This window comes from Bufo bufo, chromosome 1, assembly GCF_905171765.1.
Source record: "Bufo bufo chromosome 1, aBufBuf1.1, whole genome shotgun sequence".
Lineage (NCBI taxonomy): Eukaryota > Metazoa > Chordata > Amphibia > Anura > Bufonidae > Bufo > Bufo bufo.
The window spans coordinates 45633113-45647115 of record NC_053389.1 but is presented as its reverse complement, the minus strand read 5'-3'; the positions used below and the strand labels follow the sequence as shown (position 1 = coordinate 45647115).

The window sequence follows — 14003 nt, the reverse complement described above, 5'->3', positions numbered from 1 at the left end:
GTCATTATCCTGTACCCCAAGTGTCAGCTTGTCATTATCCTGTACCCCAAGTGTCAGTGTCATTATCCTGTACCCCAAGTGTCAGCTTGTCATTATCCTGCACCCCAAGTGTCAGTGTGTCATTATCCTGTACCCCAAGTGTCAGCGTGTCATTATCCTGTACCCCAAGTGTCAGTGTCATTATCCTGTACCCCAAGTGTCAGTGTCATTGTCCTGTACCCCAAGTGTCAGTGTCATTATCCTGTACCCCAAGTGTCAGTGTATCATTATCCTGTACCCCAAGTGTCAGTGTGTCATTATCCTGTACCCCAAGTGTCAGTGTCATTATCCTGTACCCCAAGTGTCAGTGTATCATTATCCTGTACCCCAAGTGTCAGTGTGTCATTATCCTGTACCCCAAGTGTCAGTGTGTCATTATCCTGTACCCCAAGTGTCAGCGTGTCATTATCCTGTACCCCAAGTGTCAGCGTGTCATTATCCTGTACCCCAAGTGTCAGTGTCATTATCCTGTACCCCAAGTGTCAGCTTGTCATTATCCTGCACCCCAAGTGTCAGTGTGTCATTATCCTGTACCCCAAGTGTCAGTGTATCATTATCCTGTACCCCAAGTGTCAGCGTGTCATTATCCTGTACCCCAAGTGTCAGTGTCATTATCCTGTACCCCAAGTGTCAGTGTCATTATCCTGTACCCCAAGTGTCAGTGTCATTATCCTGCACCCCAAGTGTCAGTGTCATTATCCTGTACCCCAAGTGTCAGTGTCATTATCCTGTACCCCAAGTGTCAGTGTGTCATTATCCTGTACCCCAAGTGTCAGTGTCATTATCCTGTACCCCAAGTGTCAGTGTCATTATCCTGTACCCCAAGTGTCAGTGTATCATTATCCTGTACCCCAAGTGTCAGTGTGTCATTATCCTGTACCCCAAGTGTCAGCGTGTCATTATCCTGTACCCCCAGTGTCATTATCCTGTACCCCAAGTGCCAGTGTCATTATCCTGTACCCCAAGTGTCAGTGTCATTATCCTGTACCCCAAGTGTCAGTGTCATTATCCTGTACCCCAAGTGTCAGTGTCAATATCCTGCACCCCAAGTGTCATTATCCTGCACCCCAAGTGTCAGTGTCATTATCCTGCACCCCATGTGTCAGTGTCATATATTTTTTTGTATAGCACCTGCACATTCTGCAGAGCTGTACAGCAGGAGGAGCAGTGCTGCTGTGTATGTGAGGAGATTATGAGAGAAGTCTTTAGCTGGAGCTCCCTTTGCAGGGTTATAAAACAGACCAGTATGACGCAAGATGGAGCGGCTGCGGATTTATGTTGTGTTCTTTGTCATATAGATGCTCGCACAATTCTACATACATGGATACAGTGTAACAGACACCTGGTAACAGAGACACAGTCGTACATGGATCCAGTGTAACAGATGTACAGACACATTGTATCAGAGACAATTACGGTATACACACGGGTATAATGTAACAGATACACAATTATACACACGGGTACAGTGTAACAAAATGATAAACATGGAAAAAGATAATGTCATGCGCACAAATCTGCATTGTGACCCCCACTACAACACCCTGTTGCACACCCCCACCTCACACTTCTCTCATCCTCTTCATTGTCACCCATGTAAACACACACCTCCCCCTCATTATCAGGAGCAGCCACCATGTCCCCCAGTCCCTGTGCAGCAGGTGCTTGTATTAATGCTTGCAGAATCCCCCCCCCCCCCCCCCCCCATATGCAGCAGGTGCAGTGGGCGGCTTGTAGAGGGGGATTGCGGTGCAGACCCCTTCCCCAATTCTTCATTGTGCAGCAGGTGCATTCAGCAATCTTTACAGGGGATTGGGGGGGGGGGGGGGGTGGATCCCCCCATATTGCTCCTGTGCAGCCACCATTGTGGTCGTGCAGAGGTCTCTCCTCCTCTACAGACAGATGATGATGATGATGATGGCGTAAGAATATTTAAAGCAGAGCCTGGTCCCCCCTGTGTGCAGGCAGCTTCCTCCCCATCTCTCCCCCAGTTAGAGGCTCCTTCCCTGCCCTCTCATTTCTATGTCACTCCACCTCCCCTGCCTGTCTCCGCTCCCAGCAGCAGGATCTGCCTATCTCCTCTCTGCTCTCTCCCTCCGGTAGGTTCTCTCTCGTCCTCACCCCAATATTACTCTATGTACCCCCATCTCCCTGTGCAGCCCCTCCGCCTGCACCTGAAACCGACCTGTCAATCATCTCCTGCATGCAGCACCTGAACCTGCTCCACCTGCAGCCCGAGCGCCTCTGATCCCTCCAGACAGTACCAGGTCGTATATCTCCCCTCCATGTCACCCCCCCTGCCCCTGTCACCGACCTGTCAATCATCTGCATGCAGCACCTGAACCCCCCAGTATACATTACCCTCCAGACCCCCACCCCTAACATGTCCATCATCCGTGCTGCACCTGAACCTGCTCCTCCTGCACATGCAATAGCAAATCACATATTGCCCTCTCTAACCTCCCCCCACCGACCTACCTGTGACCTACCTGTCAATCATCCCCCAGGCTGAGCTGCTTCATTTGCAGCTGTTTTGGGGTTCAGCACCATGGACTGCAGGGCATTGCTCCTGAGGCCCATCATAGTCCTGGCTGCAACTTTTTGGGGAGGACGGGGGGGGGGGGGCTCGGGTCCCTCTCTGCCCCCCCCCCCCCCCCCCCGTCTCCTTCCTCCATCCTGTTCTGCAGGCCCCCAACCAACACTGACCCCAGACATCCCAGCAGTGCCCTCTCCTTCAGCATCCAGGTCTGCAGGGCCCCCATTCTGTACCCCTCCCCCCAGACATCCAGCTCTGGAGAACCCTATATTATAACAGGTGCCCCCCCATCCAGGTCTGAGCCCCCTTGCAGGTAGCACCCCTCTATGTATCATTTAACCCTTACAGGTGGCACCCCTCTATGTATCATTTAACCCTTGCAGGTAGCACCCCTCTATGTATCATTTAACCCTTGCAGGTGGCACCCCTCTATGTATCATTTAACCCTTGCAGGTAGCACCCCTCCATGTATCATGTAACCCTTGCAGGTAGCACCCCTCTATGTATCATTTAACCCTTGCAGGTAGCACCCCTCTATGTATTCTTTAACCCTTGCAGGTAGCACCCCTCCATGTATCATGTAACCCTTGCAGGTAGCACCCCTCTATGTATCATTTAACCCTTGCAGGTAGCATCCCTCTATGTATCATTTAACCCTTGCAGGTAGCACCCCTCCATGTATCCTTTAACCCTTGAAGGTAGCACCCCTCTATGTATCATGTAACCCTTGCAGGTAGCACCCCTCTATGTATCATGTAACCCTTGCAGGTAGCACCCCTCTATGTATCATTTAACCCTTGCAGGTAGCACCCCTCCATGTATCATGTAACCCTTGCAGGTAGCACCCCTCTATGTATCATGTAACCCTTGCAGGTAGCACCCCTCTATGTATCCTTTAACCCTTGCAGGTAGCACCCCTCTATGTATCATTTAACCCTTGCAGGTAGCACCCCTCCATGTATCATGTAACCCTTGCAGGTAGCACCCCTCTATGTATCATGTAACCCTTGCAGGTAGCACCCCTCTATGTATCCTTTAACCCTTGCAGGTAGCACCCCTCTATGTATCATTTAACCCTTGCAGGTAGCACCCCTCTATGTATCATTTAACCCTTGCAGGTAGCACCCCTCTATGTATCATTTAACCCTTGCAGGTAGCACCCCTCTATGTATCATTTAACCCTTGCAGGTAGCAACTCTCCATGTATCCTCTAACCCTTGCAGGAAGCAGCCCCCCATATATCATTTAACCCTTGCAGGTAACACCCCTCCACGTATCATTTAACCCTTGCAGGTAGCACCCCGTCATGTATCCTTTAACACTTGCAGGTGGCACCCCCCATGTATCATTTAACCCTTGCAGGTAGCACCCCGTCATGTATCATTTAACCCTTGCAGGTAGCACCCCTCTATGTATCCTTTAACCCTTGCAGGTAGCACCCCTCTATGTATCATTTAACCCTTGCAGGTAGCACCCCTCTATGTATCATTTAACCCTTGCAGGTAGCACCCCTCTATGTATCATTTAACCCTTGCAGGTAGCACCCCTCTATGTATCATTTAACCCTTGCAGGTAGCAACTCTCCATGTATCCTCTAACCCTTGCAGGAAGCAGCCCCCCATATATCATTTAACCCTTGCAGGTAACACCCCTCCACGTATCATTTAACCCTTGCAGGTAGCACCCCGTCATGTATCCTTTAACACTTGCAGGTGGCACCCCCCATGTATCATTTAACCCTTGCAGGTAGCACCCCGTCATGTATCCTTTAACCCTTGCAATTGGCAGCCCCCCATGTATCCTTTAACCCTTGCAGGAAGCACCCCTCCATGTATCCTTTAACCCTTGCAGGTGGCACCCCTCCATGTATCATTTAACCCTTGCAGGTGTCAGCCCCCCCCCCCCCCATGTATTCTTTAACCCTTGCAGGTAGCACCCCGTCATGTATCCTTTAACCCTTGCAGGTGGCAGCCCCCCCCCCCCCCCTCCATGTATAATTTAACCCTTGAAGGTAGCACCCCTCCATGTATCCTTAAATTCTAGCAGGTGAAGCCGAACTAGAGATTATCCACCACCTCCTCCCCCCACTTTACAGAGCAGTTGCCCCCTTGCAATCTGGAGTGCAGACCCCCCTCTGACGGCCGGGCTGTCCCCCCAGGTCCCCTCCGCACCCCCAGCCGGAGGATGTGATCGGGGTCTCCGCGGCGAGTGATCAGCGTCCTCCGGAGTGGGCTGTGATCGGTGTCCGTGTCCCCGGGGATCCCCAGCGTTGCCATGTCCGAGGTGCTGCCCTTCAGTGAGGCCGAGCAGCGGGGGCACTACGCGGACGGAGGTGGGGACATGGCCGGACAGATCCCCCTCACCTGCCGCCTGCAGGACACCGGCAACTTCTACGGCAGCTCGGGGCAGGGGGGAGGCAAGAGGCCCCCCAAACTCGGCCAGATCGGCCGCAGCAAGAGAGGTAGGTGCTCCGTGTCGTCACCCTGCATGGTGCATGTGCCCCCATAGCCACCGAATAAACCCCAAACCTTTCCTCCTGCTTGCATGTATGTGCCCCGTGTAGACCTAATGCACCCCCAGTATGCCCCCTCACAGCAATCCTGCCTATGTGCCCTACATTGTGCATTGTTGCATGCGCCCCTACAGGCACTGAATAAACCCCTTTCCTCCCATGTATATACCCCATGTAGACCTAATGCCCCCCCAGTATGCCTGTACCATGCCCCCTCCCAGCAATCCTGCCTAAATCTTGCATGCTTGCACCCCCAGGTAGTCTGTGTGCCCCATCACTGATGTGTATATCTGTCCTGCGCCCCAAAATCCTTCTTTAGGTATCCCTGGATATGACCATTCATATCCCCTACCTACCCCTAAATTCTGCCTCTGCCATATTATCAGAGTCTGGTTCAATTATATACAGAATACCTCCCCTGTAATACTGTGTACCCCATAATATTACTGCCTGCACCCTATAGACAGTGATGTGTGCCCCATAATATTACTGCCTGCACCCTATAAACAGCAATATGTACCCCATAATATATATACAACCTGCACCCTATACACAGTGATGTGTGCCCCATAATATTACTGCCTGCACCCTATAGACAGTGATATGTACCCCATAATATTACTGTCTGCACCCTATACACAGTGATGTGTACCCCATAATATTACTGTCTGCACCCTATACACAGTGATGTGTACCCCATAATATTACTGTCTGCACCCTATAAACAGTGATGTGTACCCCATAATATTACTGTCTGCACCCTATAAACAGTGATGTGTACCCCATAATATTACTGCCTGCACTGTTGGGGTATACATACATGCATGTGTTTTCTGTGTGGTTTCCTGCTACATGTGAATATACTCTAATATTTCATATCAGCTGCCAATGATGTCATCAGCACCCTCTATTTATATAGGGTGTCAGCAGCACCCTCTGTTTATATATGATGTCAGCAGCACCCTCTGTTTATATATGGTTTCAGCAGCACCCTCTATTTATATATGGTGTCATCAGCACCCTCTGTTCATGTATGATGTCATCAGCACCCTCTATTTATATATGGTGTCATCAGCACCCTCTGTTTATATATGATGTCATCAGCACCCTCTATTTATATATGTGTCAGCAGCACCCTCTGTTTATATATGATGTCATCAGCACCCTCTGTTTATATATGGTGTCAGCAGCACCCTCTGTTTATATATGATGTCATCAGCACCCTCTATATATGGTGTCAGCAGCACCCTCTGTTTATATATGATGTCATCAGCACCCTCTGTTTATATATGGTGTCAGCAGCACCCTCTGTTCATGTATGATGTCATCAGCACCCTCTATTTATATATGGTGTCATCAGCACCCTCTGTTTATATATGGTGTCAGCAGCACCCTCTGTTTATATATGGTGTCAGCAGCACCCTCTGTTTATATATGATGTCAGCAGCACCCTCTGTTTATATATGGTGTCAGCAGCACCCTCTGTTTATATATGGTGTCAGCAGCACCCTCTGTTTATATATGATGTCAGCAGCACCCTCTGTTCATGTATGATGTCATCTGCACCCTCTGTTTATATATGGTGTCAGCAGCACCCTCTGTTTATATATGGTGTCAGCAGCACCCTCTGTTTATATATGATGTCAGCAGCACCCTCTATTTATATATGGTGTCATCAGCACCCTCTGTTCATGTATGATGTCATCTGCACCCTCTGTTTATATATGATGTCAGCAGCACCCTCTATTTATATATGATGTCAGCAGCACCCTCTGTTCATGTATGATGTCATCTGCACCCTCTGTTTATATATGATGTCAGCAGCACCCTCTATTTATATATGATGTCAGCAGCACCCTCTGTTCATGTATGATGTCATCAGCACCCTCTATTTATATATGGTGTCAGCAGCACCCTCTGTTTATATATGATGTCAGCAGCACCCTCTGTTTATATATGGTGTCAGCAGCACCCTCTGTTCATGTATGATGTCATCAGCACCCTCTATTTATATATGGTGTCAGCAGCACCCTCTGTTTTGAGGACAGGTCATCAGGAAAACAATCTCGGAAAACCCCTTTAATACAAGGCTCTTACTAATGTATTGTGATTGTCCATATTACCTCCTTTGCTGGCTGGATTCATATTTCCATCACATTATACACTGCTCGTTTCCAGGGGTTACGACCACCCTGCAATCCATCAGTGGTGGTCGTACTTGCACATTATAGGAAAAAGGGGCGGCCATTCTGGTGGCCAGGATCGTGGGGGCACATATAGGCATGCTTGTGCAGCAGCTCCCGTCCCGGCCACCTTGTATCTGCACTGCAGTGGTGGTCATAACCCCTGGATAGGAGCAGTGTATTATGTGATGGAAAAATTAATCCATCCAGCAAAGGAGGCAATATGGAGAATCACAGTACATTAGTAAGAGCCTTGTATTCACTTTCTCTACATGATGAATGCTGTTTGCTGAAGTGAGACAATCCCTTTAAGTGATCAGTATCTAATAGTTATGTGTGATGTCATCAGTACCCTATGTTTTTCTATGATGTTATTAGCAGCTAATGAGTATGTATGATATTTTCAGCACTTAATAATTATATATCATGACATCAACACCTGATTTATATATGATGTCATCCGTATCTAATCATTGTGTCATGTCATCATCCCTAATCAGCACCTACATAGTATGTATGATGTCATCAGTACCTAATCAGTATGTATGATGTCATCAGCACCTGAATATGTATGATGTATTCAATATCTAATGATTGTCTGGCCATCAGCACCTGGAAAATATGTATGGTGTCATCAGCTCCTAAAGCTTGTGAATGATGTCATCAGCACCTTAGTATGTATGATGCCATTGGCATCTAAAGATTATGTATGATGTCATCAGCACCTTAGTATGTGTGATGTCATAAGCTCCTACAGATTATGTATGATTAGGTAGTGGGGACATCATACATACTCAGTTGCTGGTATCATACATAATCTGTAGGAGCTTATGACATCACACATACTAAGGTGCTGATGACATCATACATACTTTTTAGATGTCAATGGCATCATACATACTAAGGTGATGATGACATCATTCACAAGCTTTAGGAGCTGATGACACCATACATATTTTGCAGGTGCTGATGACCAGACAATCATTAAATATTGAAGACATCATACATATTCAGGTACTGATGACATTATGTATGATGTCATCAGCAACTAAATATGTATGATGTCACCAGTACTTAACAGGTATGTATGATGTCATCAGCAACTGAGTATGTATGATATCACCAGTACCTAATGAGCATGTATGATGTCATCAGCAGCACCTATTGATTATTTATGATGTCATCAGCACCTAATGAGTATGTATGGTGCCAGTACCTGTAATCTGCAGTGGGTAGGATATTATGTCCTGGAATGGACACCTGACCACTGCTCGTTAACGTGTCCTGTGTAGCCTGGGCCTCAGTGGACGCCATTGAATATTCAGTAGATCCTCACGTGGGCGCCGTAGCTCTGACTGTGTACTTCTCTTTATAGTGGTGATAGAAGACGAGCGGATTGAAGCCGTTCTCATGTCTGAGAAAGCTCCGCCTGCTGTTTAATCTTCCCCGCCTCCACCCTTGAAGGATCTTACCATCCAACCTAACAACACCATAAACTGGATCTGCGGCTGCCATCAACAACGTTACGACTCATCCTAACCGGATCATCAAAGGACTTGTCCGTAGGGGAGGGGCTTAGGCCGGCGTTGGAAACAATAAAGAGACGTGAAATCCGAAAAAAGTGAACATAGACATTGACACTAAACTCCATGCAGCAGCTGAACGTATAATGTCCACCTCCGTTCCTTAACATGATATGAGGGGCAATTCAAAAGATTCCCCTACCCTTATCCCTCCTCTCTATCGAGTATGAATCCGGCACCAAATTAACAAAGATCCCAGAGATTTTGGACCAGGCCAATCACACCGTGGACGTTGCTACTTGTGGATCATATCCTACTGACCTTGCTGAGATGACGCTAGCCTCCCTCTTTTACCCGTCCGTGGATGGCGGCTATGGGAGGGGGTTACAGGTCAGTGGCCTCTGTTCATACAGTAGGGATAGATCCATGGCATAGTCCATCAATGGCAGTTCTAAAAAAAAATGTGCATTAAATTTTTTTTTTTCTATTTTATCCTAATATTTATCCCTGGAGTTACAGGGCCAAATTCTCCTGCTCTCCAGGACCAATGACCATTCCACACATAACACCTATCCTATGTTTTTTTTTACAATTTTTTCCTATAGATTTGTGGTCATTGCATTTGACCATCTTGCCTCCATTTGGGTCAAAGTTGACCATGTCATTGAGCCAGGGGTGGGTGATGGATCTTGGGTAGGCTTATTTTGCTGACATCTTGATGGCTCCAGTAGGTCTTTGATTAATTCAGTCCACCTACACGAGAGGTAACTGTGTGTAGCCCTCTTGAATGTTGCCCATCAATTTTTTTCCCCCCATAGATTTGTGGTCATTGGTTTGACCATTCTGTCTCCATCTAGACCAAAGTTCACCATGTCATTGAGCAATGGGTGGGTAGGTTTGTTCTGCTGACACCTTGATAGCTCCAGTAGGTTTTTGATGAGTTGAGTCTACCTATATGAGGGGGTTAGATTGTGCGAAATGCACAACTGTATCCTCTATGTAGCCCTCTTGAATGTTGCCCACCATTCCCCCCCCCCCCATAGATTTGTGGTCATTGGGTTTGACCATTTTAGCTCCATCTGGGCCATAAATGACCACGTCATTGAGCAATGGGTGGGTGATCGGTAGGTTTATTCTGCTGACACCTTGATGGCTTCAGTAGGTTTTTGATGAGTTGAGGCCACCTACTCAAGGGGTTAGACCGTGCGAAAGCACAACTGTATCCTCTGTGTTACCTTCTTGAATGTTACCCGCCAACATTTAAGAAGACCTTTCACAGAGCTGCAAGCAGCCCCTTCAAGGCCTTTAAGGTTTTTTTTTCCAGGATTTTAATATTGATGACCTGTCCTCAGGATTGGCCATCAATATCAGATCAGCAGGGGTCCGACACCCAGCACCTCCGCTGATCAGCTAGTTGAAGAGAAGGCCTTCTCTTCAACCAGCTGATCGTCAGGTGTGGCTGGACCCCTGCCAATCCGATATTGATGACCTATCCTTAGGATAGGTCATCAATATTAAAATCCCGGAAAAAAAAACATTTAACAAGTAGTCAACACCAATGTATTTTTTGGGAAGGAACCATTGGTAGAGTTTTCTGACGTTTGGGCAACCAAAGTTAGTAATTAGTGATAATGAATTCATCAAAATTGTGGCTAGTGGGCAGCATTAAGACTAGAGGCCATAAGACGCCACCCTGCAAAAGAAAAAAGCGGTAGCCACAAGCGCCAATGGTCACAGGACCCAATAGTCTTCTCCATCACTGGCCCCTGACTCATATCAGTATGTCCGCCATGAGGGAGTGTGACTTTCATGACATCGGGACTATAAACTCCCCTTTTTTAAAATTTTAGAAACCCGAGTGGCCCCTGTTATGTCGGCTTGGTCATTCTGTCTACAGGAGGGTTAAAAATCTCTAGAGAGTATTTTTTTTTTTCTTTTCATCATTTTCGAAGTGCGACGTTCATCAGCTGCTGCGCAGAACCGTAAGAACGCCTCCCCGGGCCACGGAAGGATTTTAATCTTAACCCAGATTTCTCTGGGAGGAAAAAAAAAACTAAAATAAAAAAAAACTGCTGTTAATAATCTTGTATGTCATGGTGGAGCGCGGGGCCGTCGCCGCCCTGCCCGCTCTGTTCGAAACACTGTTTACATGATTTAATATTGCAAAAAAAAATATTGACATATATATAGATACATATATATGTGACAAACTGTGCACCTTTGCATGCAAATATTGTTTTGACATGTGACATTCTTTGACGAATGGAATCATTTTTAGCCGTGCAATATCGCGTGTTCCTCGACTATCGTTTTGTTAAAAAAAAAAACAACAGAAAAAAAAGAACTTAAGAGAAAGAGAAATTATCATTTGTATTTTTTTAAGAGAAAGACAATTGTATTCCTGCTCTGATCTCATCCGTACCGCCACTTTGTTATATTTTTTATTTTACGGTTTACTTCCTGTGTGCGTGTGCTGTAACTCCACCCCCTTCCCTTTTTTTATTTTTTATTTTTAGATATTTTTTTAGGGGAGTTGTCTCTTTAAGAAGTTCTAGATTTGATATATTGGAGACTGAGGCTGACCGCAACGGGAGGGGTCGAGATGCCTTTGTGGCCCGTCTGGCCCTTTGGTGCTGAAGGGATTATAAAAAAAAAAAAAGGTCACCGTGACCCTCCCCCCCCTCAGTGGTTCCGTAAAATAGTGCCAAAATATATTCAGGTCTAGGGTCAGCTTCGGTGGGTCATTTTTTGTTCCTACTGGGGGCAACAATAGGCCCGTGTGTAGAGCGGACTGGGACTTGTAGTTCTGCCACCCGTGAGTTGCCCCTAGCCTGCAATATTGATGCTTTCATCCGTTTTTTTGGACTGAAAAATCACTGCTTCTTTAAACGGAATTGTATAGCGGGGGCAGGGTCTGGATTTTTATTTTAGTATTTAACACGTTCTGATTTTAATTTAATTTTTTTTCTAATGCGTCACAGAGAGTTGATTTATTGTACGCCATTTTGCTTTGCGTTGCGTGCGCGTGTATATATTATATATCCTTCAGAGCTGCTGAGATGGTCACAATATCCTGCACTCTTACGTTCTTCCTTACGACTCTAGATGATGTATATAGATATATCTTTTTCTTTAAATAAATGAGGCAAACGGGACTGTATTACATGTTCGCAACGCTGGTGGGGGATCCAGCGGAAGTGCCCTTTTTAAGGGCGTTCCGTCCTCTGTGTACTACGGAGGCAGCCATTTTGTGGGCAGCCGCCGTATTCTGTCTGACAAACTGATGGAGCTTGGACCTTGACAGCTGCTACTGTCTTGCCATTTGCCATGACGCTCTCTCCTCTGTAGAAAGGAAGGGGAATAGTTCCGTCACTCCGCAGTGGCGCGCAATTATCATGTAAAAGCTCACAAATCGGAAATTGCGCGACTGCTCACAAAATGGCGTCTACCAGCGTGTGAACACTTTAAAATAGCACTGAATATGTTATCTGCATGGCTCAGGATTTCCGATATCCCGCGGGGACAGATTTATTGCATAAAATGGTGGGTGATGCGGGAAGATCTGGAGTTGGAGGGCAAACGTGCGGTTATAGGAGGTGGATTTGTGTCGATTATGTGGTAGTTTCCTGAAATAATTTACGGTTACGCCGTTCACGGTGCATTCCTACCCAAGCTTTAAGTCTCAAGTAAGCAACGTACGTCATTGACCAACGACCCCCAGCGGGAGCTTCAGTAACTAAAATCGATTCTGCAAATAATAATAATGATGATGATGATGATGTTTTTCTTGCGTTGCTTACCTGCGACAGCCATCTATGTGGACAAATAGTCATGATTTAAAAAATAAAAATGTAAATGGCTGCTATGACGGACTCTTTGTAGTGATACAGTCAGGAATTCAAAATGGCTGCTACATGGTAGACTGTATATGAAATAGTCAGGGCTTAAAATGGCTGCTATGGTAAACTGTACAAAAAACAGCCAAGGTTTTCCTAATGGATGCTGATGGACTGTGTGAGCTGCACACGGCATATAGCACCAAACCCAGCCAAGACTTTTAAAATGAACTAGATGACACTTCCCTTAATTTACTTTAAATGTATCTGGTGCTGGGATTTTGCGTCATTGGATGCAGCCCCAGAAAAAGGGGCGCACCACCAATAAGCCCAGGTGAGGCACCCGGTAGGGGCAAGAGGGGGGCAGCGGTAGGGCCATGGGTGACAACTATAGACAAATACTGCAGATACCCCTTTATGGAGGATCTCTGCCCAAATTTACCGTATACAAAAATCTGATTACTAGTACAGAAAAAGAAATGTGAAGTTCAAGTACTGCCAGTCTGGTAGCTGTGGAGATGGCTGCCTGACAACAGACTGTCAGCTAGGAGCCACATGGTAGCTGTGGAGGTGGCTGCCTGACAACAGACTGGTAGCTGTGGAGGTGGCTGCCTGACAACAGACTGTCAGCTAGGAGCCACATGGTAGCTGTGGAGGTGGCTGCCTGACAACAGACTGGTAGCTGTGGAGGTGGCTGCCTGACAACAGACTGTCAGCTAGGAGCCACATGGTAGCTGTGGAGATGGCTGCCTGGCAACAGACTGTCAGCTAGGAGCCACATGGTAGCTGTCTGGCAGCAGTCGGTCCATGTTATTCCACGTCTCCGTCTGCACTAGTAATCAGATTTTTCTAAATAGAATAAATGTAGGTGCGTCCCGTTAAATCTCCATTAATGTCCATCTGCTGTAGGTCTGATCTGCATCCATTATAACCGTACAAACCCTCTGGCTGTTTTTTCTACGTGTCTGAAAGCGTAATATACATGGGCAATGGTATTCAAGCCGTGAACAACCCTGCCGGGGGGGGAACCTTCTGCGTTTTGCAGGATGCGCACTGGAGAACCGCTCCAAATATTGCACAAGGTGAAATCGAGGACGAGCACTTTATTTTTTTGATACGACTCTTTATCTCAGAGGCTTTGGTGCTCCCGGTCACCTCTTCCATCATGCTGGAGCGGCGTCACAGGGCTGATTTGCAGATAATGTGGGCGGGGCCAGCTGGCGAGTCATTGTATTGGATCTAACCGTTATATTACCGCTTTTTTTTTTTTTTTTTCTTGTACCTCTTAAATGTGTTTGCGGCAAAACCTCTGCCATTGAAGGGGTTAAAACGTGTAACTGTAACGGGGGTGGGGAGGGACGAAGAGGCACTTGA

At 46.8% G+C, this 14003-nt stretch overlaps 1 protein-coding gene across 1 annotated transcript; it reads left to right on the top strand.

The window, feature by feature from the left end:
• The first annotated feature begins 4799 nt into the window (after nucleotides 1–4799).
• On the top strand, nucleotides 4800–9250 carry CAMK2N1 (calcium/calmodulin dependent protein kinase II inhibitor 1). The gene is made up of 2 exons (XM_040422532.1): nucleotides 4800–5036; nucleotides 8646–9250. The coding sequence occupies exons 1-2, from the start codon at nucleotides 4850–4852 to the stop codon at nucleotides 8708–8710; spliced, it is 252 nt and encodes an 83-aa protein (XP_040278466.1). The 5' UTR covers nucleotides 4800–4849; the 3' UTR covers nucleotides 8711–9250.
• The last annotated feature ends 4753 nt before the right edge of the window (nucleotides 9251–14003 follow it).

What these genes read in the sequence shown, in the direction of transcription:
- CAMK2N1 (XM_040422532.1), top strand. Translation starts at nt 4,850, where the DNA reads ATGTCCGAGGTGCTGCCCTTCAGTGAGGCCGAGCAGCGGGGGCACTAC. An exon ending in GATCGGCCGCAGCAAGAGAG is followed by an intron (nt 5,037 to 8,645) that starts GTAGGTGCTCCG and finishes TTCTCTTTATAG; the next exon opens with TGGTGATAGAAGACGAGCGG.